At 59.4% G+C, this 18,802-nt stretch overlaps 1 protein-coding gene across 3 annotated transcripts in view; it reads left to right on the top strand.

The window, feature by feature from the left end:
• Window positions 1–18,267: 18,267 nt before the first annotated feature.
• The window catches only part of GFRA4 (GDNF family receptor alpha 4), a 133,883-nt gene continuing 133,348 nt past the window's right edge, over window positions 18,268–18,802 (top strand). For all 3 annotated transcript variants that reach the window (XR_012158785.1, XM_073342976.1, XM_073342977.1), the window contains exon 1: window positions 18,268–18,588. Coding sequence is in view for 2 of the 3 variants with exons in the window: in XM_073342976.1 (XP_073199077.1) it covers window positions 18,378–18,588 (211 nt within the window). In the remaining variant the exon portion in view is untranslated. The remainder of the gene's footprint in view (window positions 18,589–18,802) is intronic.

The following is an 18,802-nucleotide window of genomic DNA, read 5'->3' as shown; positions in this document are numbered from 1 at the left end:
TACCTCATAGGGTCATACCCTGAGAGTGCTGAGCACCCTCTAGTCCACTGCTAAGGACCTGCCATCATTTGCCCTAACATCAAGGCCTGATCATGCCCCAGTTTGATTTCAAAGGTGCGGGATGAGATGTCCCCAGACAAAATCACCCTTGGTGTAACTCTACTGATGTCATTGGAATGGCTTCTCACTTTCTCAGCAAAGAAGAACATAGCCTGAAGTTCCAGGGGAAGTGGGCCATTGGCTTGAGGCATTAAAACAGAGCTGGATAAGGTCGTAAAGCATATATTGTGCCTGGGACAGTCCTGGGTGTCCGCAGGATGGAGCAGGGGGTTGACCTCTCCTGTTCTTGCACCCTAAGTGGCCCTGTCCAGGTCTGGATTGAGGCTTACTGCCAGGACAGTGTGGGGAAAGTTTCTCATGCTGCTCCTGGTGGAGAGAAACAGCACTTTTCTCTCCGGGGTTGTCAATCTGATTTTGCTCCTTTCCATCTGCACTAGAATTTACATAAAGAAAAACATATTGAAATCTCTCCTGCTCTGGGGGATCGGGACGGGGGGAGCATAACCTTCCTGGAGGGCCCCCAAACACTGCAGAGAAGACTCATGATCTACAGAGCCCATGTGATTAGTAATACACAGTGCTGCCAGGGCTCAACTGAGGTCAGGGAAACACTGTACTGGACACTGTTCATACTCATAGTAAGCGAAAGTCTTTCCCCCGAAGAATTTACAGTTCGAATAGACAAGAAGGTGAGAGGAGAAACATTTTGTTCAGGGTCCTGCAAGTCAGCAGGAGAACTGGGAATAGAACCTGTGTCTGTGTAAGGCCCCAGCCAGTGTCCTATCTGCCAGATCACACTGCCTCTCTACTCATTGAAGAGATATCCTGCCTTCTGTGTTAGCACATTGTATAAGGATTCTTCCTGCCAATCCAGAAAGCGTCTGTCATACTCTTGGTGCTATATAAATAATAAGGAATAATATGCCCCACTTACAAATTCTGTGTCAAATGCAAGCCAAGTGTTTTGTGGGTCAGGACAGAGTCTGCTTTCCCGCTTATACTACCAAGCTTAGAAGTGAATGAAAGAATGTTTAAAAAAGAGACAGGGGAAAGCAGGTCAATAAATAAAAAGTCAACTGTGTTTTTTCTTTAAAAAATAAAATAAAAACAATGAGCAGAAAATTAAAAATCTCTGACACTCCTTTGACAGTTTTTAAATTAGGACAAAGGATTTGGAAAAAAAAATTGAGGTTTGTTTAGTTGTCCCTAAAGCAAATGACAGGGTTCAGTTTATGGATGAAAGGGAAAATACCCTTTCCCCCCACTCTCCCCCGGAGTTACCAAGGCTACTGCAGCCTGTAGAAAGCTCATCGAGCTGTGTGCTTGACTTGTTGTTGCTGTTACAGATCTTAAGTGGATTTAGGAGAAGTGGCTTCATCTCAATATCCTGAAGTCTGGGCAGGATACTCTGTGATAGCTGGGGCCATGAGCAGTTGTTTGGGGTGTCACAATTTTTGCCCAGCTTTAGAAGGGGTCTCAAGTTAGGAACCCAAAACTGTAGGCACTCAAAATCAGTGGACACTTTTGAAAAATGTTGAATATAAGGTATTTCTAGGGCACTCATCACCCTTCTATCAGGTCCCTCCTGTTGCTTGTCATGACCGATTTCCTACAGCGAAAGAGCGACACATCCATCACTATTTAAGGACACTCTGAAATAAGAGGTTAACACCAAGGTCATGACAATTTGTGGTGAAGAAAAATCCCATGTCAGTTTTTTTTTGCTAATTAGGAGTGTCAGTGTTCTGGCTGGTTTCAGAGTAACAGCCGTGTTAGTCTGTATTCGCAAAAAGAAAAGGAGTACTTGTGGCATCTTAGAGACTAACCAATTTATTTGAGCATAAGCTTTCGTGAGCTACAACTCACTTCATCAGATGCATACTGTGTTCTGGCCATGTTCTTACTGCATAATTCTGTTCCTCCTATCTCCATCCCCCTTTCCTCACCTTCTGGTCAAACCTATTACATAGTATTGCTGTTTAGCAGCTACTGTATCCTGCCCCAGCGGTGGCTGCATTTCAGTGGTGGGTGAAATGATTCCTTTGTATATTTGTGGCCCAATTCTGCAAGATGCTGTGGTCCTCAAGTGACTTCACTGTGAAAGGAAGGCGGCCCGAATGTTGCAGGAGGTGCTCAGCTCCAGAGTCTCAGCAGAGCTTATAAAATATGTAAGACCCTCTAGGGCTCTTATAAACTGCAGGAGTCCCTGACGCATTCCACTGGCGTCAGGGCAAAGCTTCTACGTAGCATGTGTAAGTTCTGAAACCTGAAGCACCTCCGCAGCGAGCTTCCCTGCCCTGCAGACTGTCAGAGGCACTGGACTCCTCCCTAAAACTAGAATCTTTGTGGAGATTTTTTGCATAGCAGCCGGGATCTTGTTTGTTCACCTGCAAGTAACTTTTCTTTTATCTGCTATGACGCTCCCCAGGGCTACCCGAGCTTGTGAGGCACCTCACCACGCCCTGCCCGTCACCTGACGGAGTCTTGTCTTTGCTTGCTATGGGTTAACCAACAGCACTGCTTGCCCCCGACGCCCGGCATTGCACTCTCTGTACTAGTGGCAATAGGCACACGCCCAAGTCCGCAGTGTTCCCTGCAGTATCCGGCCCCTATCCACTGGCCACTCCTGGAATGACCAGGCCTGCTGTTTCCAAGGGACCACAGTTGCACACACCACCCTGGAAGAGTCAACTCGGGACCAGCACTTAGCTGCTTAACAGCACAGCACATACATGGATGTGGAGTGAAACCAAGGCTGAGGCCATGTCGACATTAGCGCTTACAGTGGCAAAGCTTTTGTCACTCAGGGGTGTGAAAAAACCACAATCCTGAGCTACATGAGTTTTGCCGGCATAAACACTCGTGTTCACAGCGCTAGGTGAGTGGGAGAGCGTCTCCTGCCGCTCATGGTGCTGGTTTTACGATGCCGACGGGAGAGCTCTGTCCCGTTGGCATAACGTGGCTACGCGAGCGATCTGACAGCAGCACTGGTATCCTCGACAAATACCTCCAGATTGGGTCCCCGCTTCCTGCCGCTTTTCTCTTCCTGTTAGATGTTTTTTCACTGGAGTCCTCACCATCCTTCCTCCTGCATTCAGTTCTGACTGGTGATCCGGGACCCATTGTGAATGAGACAATACCCAATTTATACGTAAACAGATAGATGGGCAACCCTCTCTTGTCTAGTGGAAAACCTGTTTTTCACCTTTGCTGGTGACGAATACCTTGATACAGACATTAAGAACGTTTTTGCAGTACAGATACATAACTCCCTACATAGGATCTGTGCATATATTTCACAATGATAGTGAAAACCAATGTGACACCGGCTTTCATTTGAGATCCCATCTGACATTCTTTGGTGAACCAGAATGTACATCCCAGAATCAGGAGATTCCTGTAACTCCCTGGTCAGCTGGTTTTAAGTGGTTCTTGGGACACATCTACACAGCACTGTTCAATATGCCCTTGTGAAGTAGTTTTCCTTGAGGCCCAGCTAATGCTGCAATGCTGAAGTTCCTAGAATGAATTGTTTTTAAGCTAGTGGTGACTGTTCAACATTAGAAGACGTTTCTGAATGTGTGAAACCAGTTCTAGTTTAAGGCAAGGTCTCCCATAAACAGCTGGTCTGATCAAATGGAGCAAAAGGATTCAACCATGGGAGGAGACCAAATACCCAAGAAGAAGTAGGACAGTCTAGTGAGTAGGACACTGGGCTCAGAGACCTGGGTTCCATTCCCAGCTCTAGCACTGACCCAGACTCATTTAGGGTAAAACTGTGTGCCTCAGTTTCCCTGTCTATAATATGGGGATGAAATGATGTTGACCTTCTTCTCCAAAGCACGCTGAGATCCATGGAAAGAAGGTTCCATGTAAGAGCTAGATATCCTCCTAGATTGGCTCTGCAATCTGTCAGGTAGGTGAGGGAGGTTGTGTCAAAACCACAAAGGCAATGGCTTTACCGTCTTAACTTTGAAATTGCTACTCCAGCCCCATCATTCCAAACCCTCTCTCCATCTGTCTCTTCTCATGGCGACCAAATACAGCAATGTGTGCACAGAATATCACTGCCCTCGTCACAGGGATTGGGGTAATAATCAGTGGTGAGCCCTTCCTCATAGACATCCCGCCACCATTCACATACTGTGCGGTGCTTGCACGCTTTAAAGTGTGTTGCTCTGACCCCAGACTGACTCCAGCCCCCCTTCTCTGTTCAGGACATCCTCACGCTTTAACATGTCCAGCCAAATCCTTCCATCCTTACGCACTCTTCACTCAGTGACGTCAATGGGCGCTGAGCCTGAGCACGGTTTGTCAAACAACCATCTTAGATTTCAATCCGGCTCAGATCTTTGCCCCAAACGCTCCTCGCTTGTTCCCACAAGGGTCCTCATATTTCCTCCTCGGGAGTCAGTTGCCATGCTGACCTGAGCCCTGGAAGCTCTTTAGGACTCATTAATCAAAGGATCCGATTCCATTCAGTGATGTGGTCAAGGTCTGTGCATGTTATTACCCATCTAGCCCCATTACACATTTTTTCCAAGAACATGATGGGAAAGAAAAATAACCAAACAAAAGAAACGCTTTGCAGCCAAGTACTTCTGGGCAGCCAGCACATGGTGTCTTCTTGCTTCCTGCTGCAGATTGCTTTTGCAGCTATTCCACATCTCTGCTCTCCAAACGTACCCTAGGACTAGAAATGTATGTCTACACTTAAACCGCTACAGTGGAACAGCTGCATTGTTGTCGTGCTTCAGTGTCGCTGCTACCTGTGATGATCGGAGAGGTTCTCTGGTCGGCATAGTTAATCCACCTACCCTAGAGGCACACAGAATTCTTCCATGGATCTAGCACTGTCTACACTGTCTACTCCTGTGAGACATAGCTATGGCAGTGTAAGTTCCCAGTGTAGACCTGTTCTTAGAAGCAAGCTGAATACCCCACCATAAACTCCATTGGCTGCCTAACTCAGAAAAAAGCATTTCCCCTCATCTCTCCTGCCCTCAAACACGTTTGTACATAAGACGGTCTGGGCCTGAGATTTGAAGAAGCACTGAGGCCTGGATCCTCGAAGGCGTTTCGGTACCTCACTCCAAGTGAAGTCAATAGGATGAGCTAGCGCTCAGCCTCTCTGAAAATCAAGCCCTGTAAAATCAAAGAAGTTAGCAGAGCTGGTCCAAAAAATGAAAGTTTTCTGCAAAAAATATTGATGTCCCCCCATTTTTGTCCAAATTTCACCCTTTTCAAAATGTTCTGAGCAGCTCCCAAAGTTTGATCTGGATACGACTCGGGCACAACCACTGTGTGGGAGATAGCCCCATCCTTTACTGTCTTGCTGATCGATGAGTCTGTCTTAGGGCATGTCTGCATGGAGATAAAAACCCTGTGGCTGGCTAATGTCAGCTGACTCAGGCGCACAGGACTTGGGCTGCAGGGCTGAAAAATTGCTGTGTTGACATTTGGGGTCAGGCTGGAGCCCAAGCTCTGAGACCCTACAAGCCCCACAGCACAGCCTGAGCTTTGTGAACCCGAGTCAGCAGACCCAGGCCAGCTGTGGCCATGCTTCAGGGCTTTTGTCCCCATGCAGAGGTATCCTTAGGGCCTCCTATAGCGCCCCGCGTTGTAGTATCTAAGCACCTCTTCCTCTCTCCGTTTCAGTGTTGCAGCAGATCTTGTGGATTCTCTCACCATCCTTCTCCCCTCCCCCAAATTTCTGATGCAGTTTTGTCTATGGAATGGCATCTTAGATCACCTGTTCTACTCCTCTATGCCCTAGGGCCTTCGCCAGCACAAGACTGTCCCGGTCAGTGCATCAGTCTGTCACAAGGCACGGGGCTTCTGCCATTTCTCTTGGGTAGTCTCTACCCCTATCCAAAAATGGAAGAAGGGATACTTGTATGGTTACGGCAGAGGTTTAGGACTCAGGTGACCTGGGTTCAATTCTGTCTCTGCTGCAAACTTCCTGTGTGATCTTGGGCAAATCATTTAATCTCTCTGTTCCTCACTTCTTCGTACTAATACTTCTTTTGTCTGTTTTTAAGATTGTCGTTTATAGTGTTGTAGCCATATTGGTCCCAGGATATTAGAGAGACAAGGGGGGTGAGGTCTTATCTTTAGTTGGACCAACTTCTACTGGTGAGAGAGACAAGCTTTCGAGCTCAACAGAGCTCTTCCTCTGCTCTGGGAAAGGTACTCAGTGTCACAGATATATACAAAGTGGAACAGAATGTTAGGCATAAGGAGTTAACACATGTTGCAAGAGACCATTCAAGATGAAGTGGGGTCAGAGGACAAAGGAGGGTTGGTGGGTTACAGATTGTTGTAATGAGCCAGTATCTCCACTGAGTCCGTGAGTTTTAGTGTCTAGCAAAGTTATGAATGCAAGCTCCCAGGTGTGCTCTTGAAGGGAGTGTGCACATTTCCTTTGATGAGAAGGACTGAGTGATCCAATATGGAATGACCGCTTTGTGAAAAATGGTCACCCACAGGTGATAGGTTATCATTTTTCTGAGTGAGTTCATAAGAATGAGGGCAACAAATGAGTGAGGGCAACAAAAATGATTAGGGGTCTAGAACACATGACTTATGAGGAGAGGCTGAGGGAGCTGGGATTGTTTAGCCTGCAGAAGAGAAGAATAGGGGGGATTTGATAGCTGCTTTCAACTACCTGAAAGGGGGTTCCAAAGAGGATGGCTCTAGACTGTTCTCAATGGTAGCAGATGACAGAACGAGGAGTAATGGTCTCAAGTTGCAGTGGGGGAGGTTTAGATTGGATATTAGGAAAAACTTTTTCACTAAGAGGGTGGTGAAACACTGGAATGCGTTACCTAGGGAGGTGGTAGAATCTCCTTCCTTAGAGGTTTTTAAGGTCAGGCTTGACAAAGCCCTGGCTGGGATGATTTAACTGGGAATTGGTCCTGCTTCGAGCAGGGGGTTGGACTAGATGACCTTCAGGGGTCCCTTCCAACCCTGATATTCTATGATTCTATGAACGTAAGAACGGCCATACTGGGTCAGAGCCAAGGTCCATCAAGCCCAGTATCCTGTCTTCTAACAGTGGCCAATGGCAGGTGCCCCAAAGGGAATGAACAGACAGGTTATCATCAAGTGATCCATGCCCTGTCACCCAATCCCAGTGTCTGGCAAACAGAGGCTAGGGACATCATCCCTGCCCATCCTGGATAATAGCCATTGATGGACCTATCTTCCATGAATCTATCTAGCTCCCTTTTGAACCCCGTTATAGTATTGGCCTTCACAACACCCTCTGGCAAGGAATTCCAGAGGTTGACTGTGCGTTGCATGAAAAAATACTTTCTTGTGTTTGTTTCAAACCTGCTACCGATTAATTTCATTTGGTGGGCCCTTGTTCTTGTATTATGAGAAGGAGTAAATAACACTTCCTTATTTACTTTCTCTATACCACTCATGATTTTATAGACCTCTATCATATCCCCCCTTAGTCACCTCTTTTCCAAGCTGAAAAGTCCCAGTCTTATTAATCTCTTCTCATACAGAAGCCGTTCTATACCCCTAATCATTTTTGTTGCCCTTTTCTGAACCTTTTCCATTTCCAGTATCTCTTTTTTGAGATTAGTATCTAGGAAAGTTCATTCATGAGCGTAGCGGTTGTCTGGTTTCACCCACATTGTGGTTGATGGGGTATTGGATGCGCTGGGCAAGGTACACTGCATGTTGTGATAGGCGTGTGTAGGACCCAGGGATCTTGAAAGATGTATTGTTTGGGGGCATTGATCGTGGGAACAGTGGAACCAGGGCCGTCCTTAGGCATATGCAGCACCCGCAGCTGCTTAGGGCACCATGAAATTTGAGGCACCAAATTCCCCCAAATTTCATAGTGCCCTAGGCAGCTGTGTGCTGCATACGCGGCAGAACCAGCCCCGGTGACCAGCCCTATCCCTCAGCTGCCCCTCTCCCCCGCGGGCTGCGCCCACTGTAAGGGGCAGGGTTGTCCCTAGGGGAGTGTGGGGCCCTGGACAACACCCTCCACCCCACCTCCTACCCATCCCCCCTGCTCCGCTTCCCACTGCCAGTGAGTGCAGGGAGGTTGGGGAAAGGATCACCCCCGGCACTGGCCCCAGCCATGTCGCTTGCGGGGTTGGGGACAGGTCTCCCCCCACCGCACTCACCGGCGGCGGGAAGCAGAGCGACGTGGCTGGGAGCTGGCGGAGTGGAGCGGGCTGGGGCCGCACTGCTCCGCTTCCCGCCGCTGCCAGTGAATGCGGGGCAGGGTGGGGCGGGGTGGGGCGGGGAGGATCCCTTCCCTTTCCTTCCCTTCCCTTCCCCCAAGCCCTCTCCGCCGAGCGACACTGTTGGGGCTGGGGCAAGGGAAGCGGAGCAGGCTGCTCCCAGCCCCCCGCTAATCCCCTAGGCCACTCTGGGCCTCTGGGTCCCCCAAAAGTGCCCCCCACAGCTCCTGCCTCCCAGACCATGGGGGGGGAGACCTGGGGCTCCACACAGCCGCCCCCCTGCAGGGAGCAGGCAGTGTTTGAGCAAGGACTGACAGGGTATGGGCGAGCAGAGACCCCCCCAGCCCTATGGGGGAGGTGGGAGGACTTGGGGCAGCCCTGCACAGTGTCCTGTTTTCCCTTTGGGAAATACGGTCACCCTAAGTGGAGATATAGCTGCGGGTTTAGCATCTGTTGTTCTGGCAGGGTCAGGTGCCACTTGGAGTTGTTCCATAGGGAGCTTGCTCTGGTGATGAGCTTGGCGAGATGGGGGGTTGTTTGAAGGGCAGAAGACGGGGTTTGGGAAAGATTTCTTTCAGGATGTGGTCCCCAGCAAATATGAGTTGTAACTGTTTGATGACATCCGGTATGGGTGCCAGTGTGGGGTGGTAGGTGATAACTAGGGGTGTACGGTCAGTGGGCTTTTTTTTTCTGTATTGAAGGATTGCCTTTTACTGTGTGTATGTACAGCTCCCAGCACATTGGGCCCCGATCTCAGCTGGGACCCCTGGGGCTAGTGTGACACAAAGAATAATAGCAATGATAGATTTCACTCTTAGGAGCTCTTTTCTTATCATCAGTCGAATTTTTCCCTTTCCATCCCACTCCTCCTGATTCTGCACTCCCGGGACCACCCTAAACAATTCCTCCTTTCACTGGCATTCTGAGCCTAGCCGCTCTGTTGGCTGGGGCTCATGGAGAATCACTATTCGGGGCTGGGTTAGCATGATGCACAGTGGCTTTTTTAGACATGGATTGATCAATCTCTTGGCTCTGTAAGGGGGAACAAACAGGTAAACCTCCCGGACCCATGGGGGGTGATTAGTACAAGTTATAATCCAATTCACACACCCCTGCAGGGAGTGGTGACGTCTCACTTAACCACATTTGCAGCACATCCTTTCTGGGTGGCTGTTCCTAAGGGTTTAGCCTCCCCCAGCACATTTAAAGGACAGGAAATGCCTCAGTGTTCGGACACACCAAGGGTCTTGTCCCACGCTGGACTTTCCCCATCCCCCACCTCACAGGCTACTTATTGTGAAGGAGGCCAGGTTGCTTTAGTGCCATTCAATTCTCTCCAGCCTCTGCATTCCTCTGATGGGTGCTGCTCATACCCTAAGCCTAGCGCTGTCTCTGGGATGGGCCGAACCAGATCCAGACGCCCTTGGGTTCATTCAGTGTTGGCATGGGACTATGGCACAGATTCACCTTTAGGCGAGTCTCCTGCCTTCAACAAGCTGGACAGAGTGGCAATGCCTTACCTAGCCGGCACCCGCTTTGCAAGAGCTGGTGCAAAAGTGGTGTTGTACATCCAGGTTTTCTGCTCCACCAACATAAGGTGTCTGGTATAACCCTGCTGGCTTCAGGAGAGTTGTCCTGACTGACGGTCGGGTAGGTGAGAGGAAAATCTAGCTTGGTGCCTTCAGCTGACCTTTGGAACGGGACAAGGGTCCCCTTCTCCAAAGCACCCCAGTGCGGGCTGGCCAGAGGACATCGCTTCAGTGCAGACATAGATCCCACTATGCTGCCCCACAGATGCACTCTCTAAAACAGGGCATGGTGTAAAGAAAGCAGCAGGAAAGGGTGTCTACATCTTGCTGCTTTGTTCCAGAGGAGAAGAGGTTGGTGGACTTGGCACGGGTCTTAATGGTAACCTGCCAGGAGGAAATATGTTTGTGCTTTCATTGGTTTCTTTATGACGTGCATATAGATGACCTGGAAAGTGTGTTTTAGTTAATTTTTCCCTCTGTTTTTCACACTGCTTCCCTGGTTTGCCTGGAGGATCCAGAGAACTAATTTCATCATGGCATTACAAAAAAACAGAGAAAAACCCTGAGCAGTTCCAGTGGGAAGGGACTTTTAGCCAGACTTTAGATGTTGTTATTGTTGTTTTATTAACACTCATTTAACTCCAACACCTTGCACATAGGTGGGAGAAAAGCTATCTAATGTAAAAATTCAACACCACCTCCTGCCCCACCATTGAGGGCTCAGAAAGCTCCCATTGCACATCTGTGATTCCCAAAGGGAGTCCTCCATCAGAAAGAGGAAAGACAAGCCTCAATGTTCATGATGCTTCTGGTGTCCATTTGTTAACTGGAGGAGGATGGGGTGAGTGTGAAGTCCAGGCTTTTTAAACTAAATCACAAAGAAGGAAGAATATGGGTAGGTCACTGGGTAGGTCACTGAACTGGGAATGAGGAGAACTTGGCTCTAGTCCTGATGCTACCACTGACTTGCTGTGTGAACTTGGGCAAGTCCCTTCACCTCTTTGTGCCTAGGTTGGTCTATCTATTCTGTGCTGTAGCCTTATCTCCAATTCAATGAGCAGGTGCCTGTTACTGACTCAGCATTGTAAAGGACTTTAGGAGACAAGGATGGAAAGTGCTGTAGACCACTCTGAAAAAAGGCACAGACTTTTCCCCTATGGAGGTCACCTCAAGGCCATGAGAATCATCGCATGAGACTAAAGGAGATGGAGAGAGGCCCACAGGGGCATGCCATGAGGTCTAAGGCAGTGAAAAGGCTCATGGAGGAGTCGGATGACATGCCTTGGGGGTCACACAGATGAAGGTCTCATGAAGGACTTGGCCCAGGGGTCATGTAGATGGGGGGGAAAGGCTCATGGGGATGAGACAGGAGGCAAGGGGCTCATGGAGGATATGATCTGGGGATCATGTAGACTGAGTTTCATGGGACAAAGATGGAGGGAAGGGGGCTCGTGGAGAATGAGGTCTGGGGGTCATGTGGACTGGGAGCTCATGGGATGAGCTGGGGCGAAGGGGGCTCATGGAGGACGTGGCTGAGGATCATGAAGATGCGGGGATTCATGAAGAATTTGGCCTGGGGGCTACAAAGACAGGAGGTTCATGGGGATGCAGCCAAGGGATCAGTAGAGGATGTGGCCTAGGGGTCCTGTAGATGGGGGTTCATGGGGACAAGATGGGCACTCTTGGAGGATCTTGTCTGGAGATCATGGAGATGGGGAGCTCATGAAGGATGTGGCCTGGGGGCTACAGAGATGGGTGGAGGGTTCATGGAGGATGTGGCCTGGGGGCTCTTGGAGGACGGGGTCTGGAGCTCACGGTGATGGGGATTCATGGGGATGAGATGGGGATTCATGGAGAATGTGGGCTGGGGATCAAGTAGCTGGGGATTTATGAGGACAAGATGGGGGCTCCTGGAGGACGTGGTCTGGAGATCACGAAGACGGGGCTCACGGAAGATGTAGCCCCAGGGACTACAGAGAGGGGGGCTGATGGGGACAAGGGAGGCTGCTTAAGGAGGAAGGCCGGGCAGGGGGCTCATGGGGAAATGGGCTGGGGGCTCACAGGGGCAACTGGCTGTGTGTGTTTCCTTTCAGAGGGGTGGAAAGGGAGATCGCTGAAGGAGGGAGGGGGGAGCTCAAAGCCCTTGTGGGGAGGGGCCTCAGAGCAAGAGGGCTATGCCCACAGGGGGGAGTGGAGGGGAGGGGGCAGAGCACGATCTGGAGCCCATGGTGGGGAGGGGAGGAGGCAGAGCTCGGCTCCGATGCCCCATAGGAGGGGGGGGCAGAGCAGGATCCGGTGCCCCACGAGAGGAGGGGGGGGGGAGGGGGCAGAGCAGGATCTAGTGCCCACGGGGGAAAGGGGAGGAGAGGGGAGGGAGGGGGCCGAGCAGGATCCGGTGCCCCACGGGGGGAAAGGGGAGGGGAGGGGGCCGAGCAGGATCCGGTGCCCCACGGGGGGAAAGGGAAGGGGAGAGGAGGGGCCGAGCAGGATCCGGTGCCCCCACGGGGGGAGAGGGGAGGGGAGGAGAGGGGGCCGAGCAGGATCCGGTGCCCCACGGGGGGAGAGGGAGGGGGAGGGGAGGAGAGGGGGCCGAGGCAGGATCCGGTGCCCCACGGGGGGAGAGGGGAGGGGGCCGAGCAGGATCCCGTGCCACACGGGGGGAGAGGAAGGGGTGGGGGCCGAGCAGGATCCGGTGCCCCACGGGGGGAAAGGGGAGGGGAGGGGAGGGGGCCGAGCAGGATCTGGTGCCCCACCGGGGGGAAAGGGGAGGGGAGGGGGCCGAGCAGGATCCGGTTCCCCACGGGGGAAAGGGGAGGGGAGGGGGCCGAGCAGGATCCGGTGCCCCACGGGGGGGAAAAGGGAGGGGAGAGGGAGGGGGGCAGAGCAGGATCCGGTGCCCCACGGGGGGAGAGGGGGAGGGGAGGGGGCCGAGCAGGATCCGGTGCCCCAGGGCGGGAGAGGGGAGGGGGCCGAGCAGGAACCGGTGCCCCACGGGGGGAGAGGGGAGGGGAGGGGGCCGAGCAGGATCCGATGCCCCACGGGGGGAAAGGGGAGGGGAGGGGGCCGAGCAGGATCCGGTGCCCCACGGGGGGAGAGGGGAGGGGAGGGTGCCGAGCAGGATCCGGTGCCCCAGGGCGGGAGAGGGGAGGGGAGGGGGCCGAGCAGGATCCGGTGCCCCACGGGGGGAAAGGGGAGGGGAGGGGGGCCGAGCAGGATCCGGTGCCCCACGGGGGAGAAAGGGGAGGGGAGGGGGCCGAGCAGGATCCGGTTCCCCACGGGGGAAAAGGGAGGGGAGAGGAGGGGGCAGAGCAGGATCCGGTGCCCCACGGGGGGAGAGGGGAGGGGGAGGGGAGGGGGCCGAGCAGGATCCGGTGCCCCAGGGCGGGAGAGGGGAGGGGAGGGGGCCGAGCAGGATCCGGTGCCCACGGGGGGGAGAGGGGGAGGGGAGGGGGCCGAGCAGGATCCGGTGCCCCACGGGGGAAAGGGGAGGGGAGGGGGGCCGAGCAGGATCCGGTGCCCACGGGGGGAGAGGGGAGGGGAGGGGGCCGAGCAGGATCCGGTGCCCCCACGGGGGAGAGGGGAGGGGAGGGGGCCGAGCAGGATCCGGTGCCCCAGGGTGGGAGAGGGGAGGGGAGGGGGGCCGAGCAGGATCCGGTTCCCCACGGGGGGAGAGGGGGAGGGGAGGGGAGGGGACCGAGCAGGATCCGGTGCCCCACGGGGGGAGAGGAGAGGGGAGGGGAGGGGGGGGCCGAGCAGGATCCGGTGCCCCACGGGGGGGAGAGGGGGAGGGGAGGGGAGGGGAGGGGGCCGAGCAGGATCCGGTGCCCCACGGGGGAGGGAAGAGGGGGAGGGGGAGGGGGCCGAGCAGGATCCGGTACCCCACGGGGGGAGAGGGGAGGGGAGGGGGCCGAGCAGGATCCGGTGCCCCACGAAGGGAGAGGGGAGGGGAGGGGCCGAGCAGGAACCGGTGCCCCACGGCGGGAGAGGGGAGGGGAGGGGGCCGGAGCAGGATCCGGTGCCCCACGGCGGGAGAGGGGAGGGGAGGGGGCCGAGCAGGATCCGGTGCCCCACGGGGGGAGAGGGGAGGGGAGGGGGCCGAGCAGGATCCGGTGCCCCACGGGGGAAGAGGGGGAGGGGGAGGGGAGGGGGGCTGAGCAGGATCCGGTGCCCCCACGGGGGGAGAGGGGGAGGGGAGGGGGCCGAGCAGGATCCGGTGCCCCACGGGGGGAGAGGGGAGGGGAGGGGGCTTAGCAGGATCCGGTGCCCCACGGGGGAAGAGGGGAGGGGGAGGGGAGGGGGGCCGAGCAGGATCCGGTGCCCCACGGGGGAAGAGGGGAGGGGAGGGGAGGGGGCTGAGCAGGATCCGGTGCCCCAGGGGGGAGAGGGGAGGAGTAGGGGCCGAGCAGGATCCGGTGCCCCACGGGGGGAGAGGGGAGGAGAGGGGCCGAGCAGGATCCGGTGCCCCACGGCGGGAGAGGGGAGGGGAGGGGAGGGGGCCGAGCAGGATCCGGTGCCCCACGGGGGGAGAGGGAGGGGAGGGGGCCGAGCAGGATCGGTGCCCCCCCGGGGGAAGAGGGGAGGGGGAGGGGAGGGGGCCTGAGCAGGATCCGGTGCCCACGGGGGGAGAGGGAGGGGAGGGGGCCGAGCAGGATCCGGTGCCCCCACGGGGGGAGAGGGGAGGGGAGGGGCTTAGCAGGATCCGGTGCCCCACGGGGGAAGAGGGGAGGGGAGGGGAGGGGGGCCGAGCAGGATCCGGTGCCCCACGGGGAAGCGGGGGAGGGGAGGGGAGGGGGCTGAGCAGGATCCGGTGCCCCAGGGGGGGAGAGGGGAGGAGAGGGGGCCGAGCAGGATCCGGTGCCCCCACGGGGGAAGAGGGGAGGGGAGGGGAGGGGGCTGAGCAGGATCCGGTGCCCCAGGGGGGAGAGGGAGGAGAGGGGGGCCGAGCAGGATCCGGTGCCCCACGGCGGGAGAGGGGAGGGGAGGGGAGGGGAGGGGGCCGAGCAGGATCCGGTGCCCCACGGCGGGAGAGGGGAGGGGAGGGGAGGGGGGCCGAGCAGGATCCGGTGCCCCACGGGGGGAGAGGGGAGGGGGAGGGGGGCCGAGCAGGATCCCGGTGCCCCACGGGGGAAGAGGGGAAGGGAGGGGAGGGGCCTGAGCAGGATCCGGTGCCCCACGGGGGGGAGAGGGGGAGGGGAGGGGGCCGAGCAGGATCCGGTGCCCCACGGGGGGAGAGGGAGGGGAGGGGGCTTAGCAGGATCCGGTGCCCCACGGGGGAAGAGGGGAGGGGAGGGGAGGGGGCTGAGCAGGATCCGGTTGCCCCAGGGGGGGGAGAGGGGAGGAGAGGGGGGCCGAGCAGGATCCGGTGCCCCACGGGGGGAAGAGGGGAGGGGAGGGGAGGGGGCTGAGCAGGATCCGGTGCCCAGGGGGGGAGAGGGGAGGAGAGGGGGCCGAGCAGGATCCGGTGCCCCACGGGGGAGAGGGAGGAGAGGGGCCGAGCAGGATCCGGTGCCCCACGGGGGAAAGGGGAGGGAGGGGGCCGAGCAGGATCCGGTGCCCCACGGCGGGAAAGAGGAGGGGAGGGGAGGGGGCCGAGCAGGATCTGGTGCCCCACGGGGGAAAGGGGAGGGGAGGGGAGGGGGCCGAGCAGGATCCGGTGCCCCACGGCGGGAGAGGGGAGGGGAGGGGGCCGAGCAGGATCCGGTGCCCCCACGGCGGGAGAGGGAGGGGAGGAGAGGGGAGGGGGGGCCGAGCAGGATCCGGTGCCCCCACGGGGGGAGAAGGGGAGGGGAGGGGGCCGAGCAGGATCCGGTGCCCCACGGGGGAAGAGGGGAGGGGGCCGAGCAAGATCCAGTGCCCCACGGGGGAGAGGGGAGGGGAGGGGAGGGGGCCGAGCAGGATCCGGTGCCCCACGGGTGGGGAGAGGGGAGGGGAGGGGGGCCGAGCAGGATCCGGTGCCCCAGGGCGGGAGAGGGGAGGGGGAGGGGGGGCCGAGCAGGATCCGGTGCCCCACGGGGGGAGAGGGGGAGGGGGCCGAGCAGGATCCGGTGCCCCACGGGGGGGAGAGGGGAGGGGGCCGAGCAGGATCCGGTGCCCCACGGGGGGAAGGGGAGGGGAGGGGCCGAGCAGGATCCGGTGCCCCACGCGGGGGAGAAGGGGAGGGGAAGGGGAGGGGGCCGAGCAGGATCCGGTGCCCCACGGGGGGAGAGGGGAGGGGAGGGGGGCCGAGCAGGATCCGGTGCCCCACGGGGGGAGAGGGGGAGGGGAGGGGAGCGGGGCCGAGCAGGATCCGGTGCCCCACGGGGGGAGAGGGGGCGGGGAGGGGGGCCGAGCAGGATCCGGTGCCCCCACGGGGGGAGAGGGGGAGGGGAGGGGGGCAGAGCACGATCCGGAGCCCCACGGTGGGGAGGGGAGGAGGCAGAGCTCGGCTCCCGATGCCCCATAGGAGGGGGGGCAGAGCAGGATCCGGTTGCCCCACGGGGGAAGAGGGGAGGGGGAGGGGGCCGAGCAGGATCCGGTGCCCCACGGGGGGAGAGGGGAGGGAGGGGAGGGGGCCGAGCAGGATCCGGTGCCCCACGGAGGGAGAGGGGAGGGGAGGGGCCGAGCAGGAACCGGTGCCCCACGGCGGGAGAGGGGAGGGGAGGGGGCCGAGCAGGATCCGGTGCCCCACGGGGGGAGAGGGGGAGGGGAGGGGAGGGAGCCGAGCAGGATCCGGTGGCCCCACGGGGGGGAGAGGGGAGGGGAGAGTGGGCCGAGCAGGACCGGTGCCCCCACGGGAGGGGGAGGGGAGGGGGCCGAGCAGGATCCGGTGCCCCACGGGGGAAAGGGGAGGGGAGGGGGCCGAGCAGGATCCGGTGCCCCACGGGGGGAAAGGGGAGGGGAGAGGAGGGGGCAGAGCAGGATCCGGTGCCCCCACGGGGGGGAGAGGGGATGGGGAGAGGAGGGGCAGAGCAGGATCCGGTGCCCCACGGGGGGGAGAGGGGATGGGAGAGGAGGGGGGCCGAGCAGGATCCGGTGCCCCAGGGCGGGAGGAGGGGAGGGGAGGGGGAGGGGAGGGGGCCGAGCAGGAACCGGTGCCCCACGGGGGTGAGAGGGAAGGGGAGGGGGCCGAGCAGGATCCGGTGCCCCACGGGGGGGAGAGGGGGGAGGGGAGGGGGGCCGAGCAGGATCCGGTGCCCCACGGGGGGAAAGGGGAGGGGGAGGGGGGCCGAGCCAGGATCCGGTGCCCACGGGGGGGGGGAGAGGGGAGGGGGCCGAGCAGGATCCGGTGCCCCACGGGGGGAGAGGGGAGGGGAGGGGTCCCGAGCAGGATCCGGTGCCCCAGGGGCGGGAGAGGGGAGGAGGGGAGGGGGCCGAGCAGGATCCGGTGCCCCCACGGGGGGGAGAGGGGAGGGGGAGGGGAGCGGGGCCCGAGCAGGATCCGGTGCCCCACGGGGGGAGAGGGGGGAGGGGGAGGGGGCCCGAGCAGGGATCCGGTGCGCCCCACGGGGGGAGAGGGGGAGGGGCAGGGGGGCCCAGAGCACGATCCGGAGCCCCCACGGTTGGGGAGGGGGAGGAGGCAGAGCTCGGCTTCCGATGCCCCCATAGGAGGGGGGGCAGAGCAGGATTCCGGTGCCCCACGGGGGAAGAGGGGAGGGGAGGGGAGGGGGCCGAGCAGGATTCCGGTGCCCCACGGGGGGAGAGGGGAGGGAGGGGAGGGGGGCCGAGCAGGATCCGGTGCCCCACGGAGGGAGAAGGGGAGGGGGAGGGGCCGAGCAGGAACCGGTGCCCCACGGGGGGAGAGGGGGAGGGGAGGGGAGGGGAGGAGCCGAGCAGGATCCGGTTGCCCCACGGGGGGAGAGGGGAGGGGAGTGGGCCGAGCAGGATCCGGTGCCCCACGGGAGGGGAGGGGAGGGGGCCGAGCATGGATCCGGTTGCCCCACGGGGGGAAAAGGGGAGGGGAGGGGGCCCGAGCAGGATCCGGTGCCCCACGGGAGGGGAGGGGAGGGGGCCGAGCAGGTTCCGGTGCCCCACGGGGGAGAGGGGGAGGGGAGGGGGCCGAGCAGGATCCGGTGCCCCACGGGGGAAAGGGGAGGGGAGGGGGCCGAGCAGGATCCGGTGCCCCACGGGGGAGAGGGGAGGGGAGGGGGCCGAGCAGGATCCGGTGCCCCACGGGGAGAGGGGAGGGGAGGGGGCCGAGCAGGGATCCGGTGCCCCACGGGGAAAGGGGGAGGGGAGGGGGCCGAGGCAGGATCCGGTGCCCCACGGGAGCGGGGGGGGGGTGGAGGAGGAGCGGCGCTGCTGCGCCTTTAAGCCTCTCCCCGCTTCTCCCTGCCCAGCCGGAGCGGCGGGCGGCGGCGGTGGCAGCGGCCGGCAGCCCGCGGAGCGCCCCCACCCCGCGGCGGGGAGACCCTCCTGCCCCGCAGCGCCCCCGCCCGGGCAGGGCGAGCCAGCCTCCCCCGCGGCTCCCCGCGCCGCCCCTCCCCGGGAGAAGTTTGCAAAGGCCGCCCCTGCCCGGCTGCCGGGCTGGCCCGGCGTGGAGCCCAGCCCGGCCCCCGGCAGCAGCCGGCTCGCAGCGCAGAGCGGGGCGCAGGGGGGGACCATGCCCCAGCCGGACCCGGGGTCCCTGCCGGCCAGCGCTCCCTTCCCTGCAGAGAGGGGGCTGCCCAGGGGGATTAGCCCTCCCCAGCCTTGCAGCGCCTGCTCGAGCCCCCCGGGGGTGCGAACCGAAGCCGGCCTCCCCCAGCCCCGGATTCTGCCCCGAGTCAATAGGATGAGGGGGATCTGCTACTTTGTCATGCTGATCCTCGCAGGTGAGTCGCGGAAGCCCCTGCTCGGAGCCCGGGTTCATCGCGGACCCTCCTGCCCTCGGCTGTAAGGGCCCTTGGCTGGCGGGGGGTCGCTCCCCCTTCCCCTCGGGTTGCTTCGCTTGGAAGGAGCGGAGCCAACTTTCCGGGGGCGGGCTGGGGCTGGCCTCTGGGGTGCTCCGCTCCCCTCGCTGGGGGCAGAGACTCTGAGATAGCGCGT

The sequence above is a fragment of the Lepidochelys kempii genome, chromosome 4 (assembly GCF_965140265.1).
Source record: "Lepidochelys kempii isolate rLepKem1 chromosome 4, rLepKem1.hap2, whole genome shotgun sequence".
In the NCBI taxonomy this organism is placed as follows: Eukaryota; Metazoa; Chordata; order Testudines; family Cheloniidae; genus Lepidochelys; species Lepidochelys kempii.
This window is presented reverse-complemented; position numbering and strand designations above follow the sequence as displayed.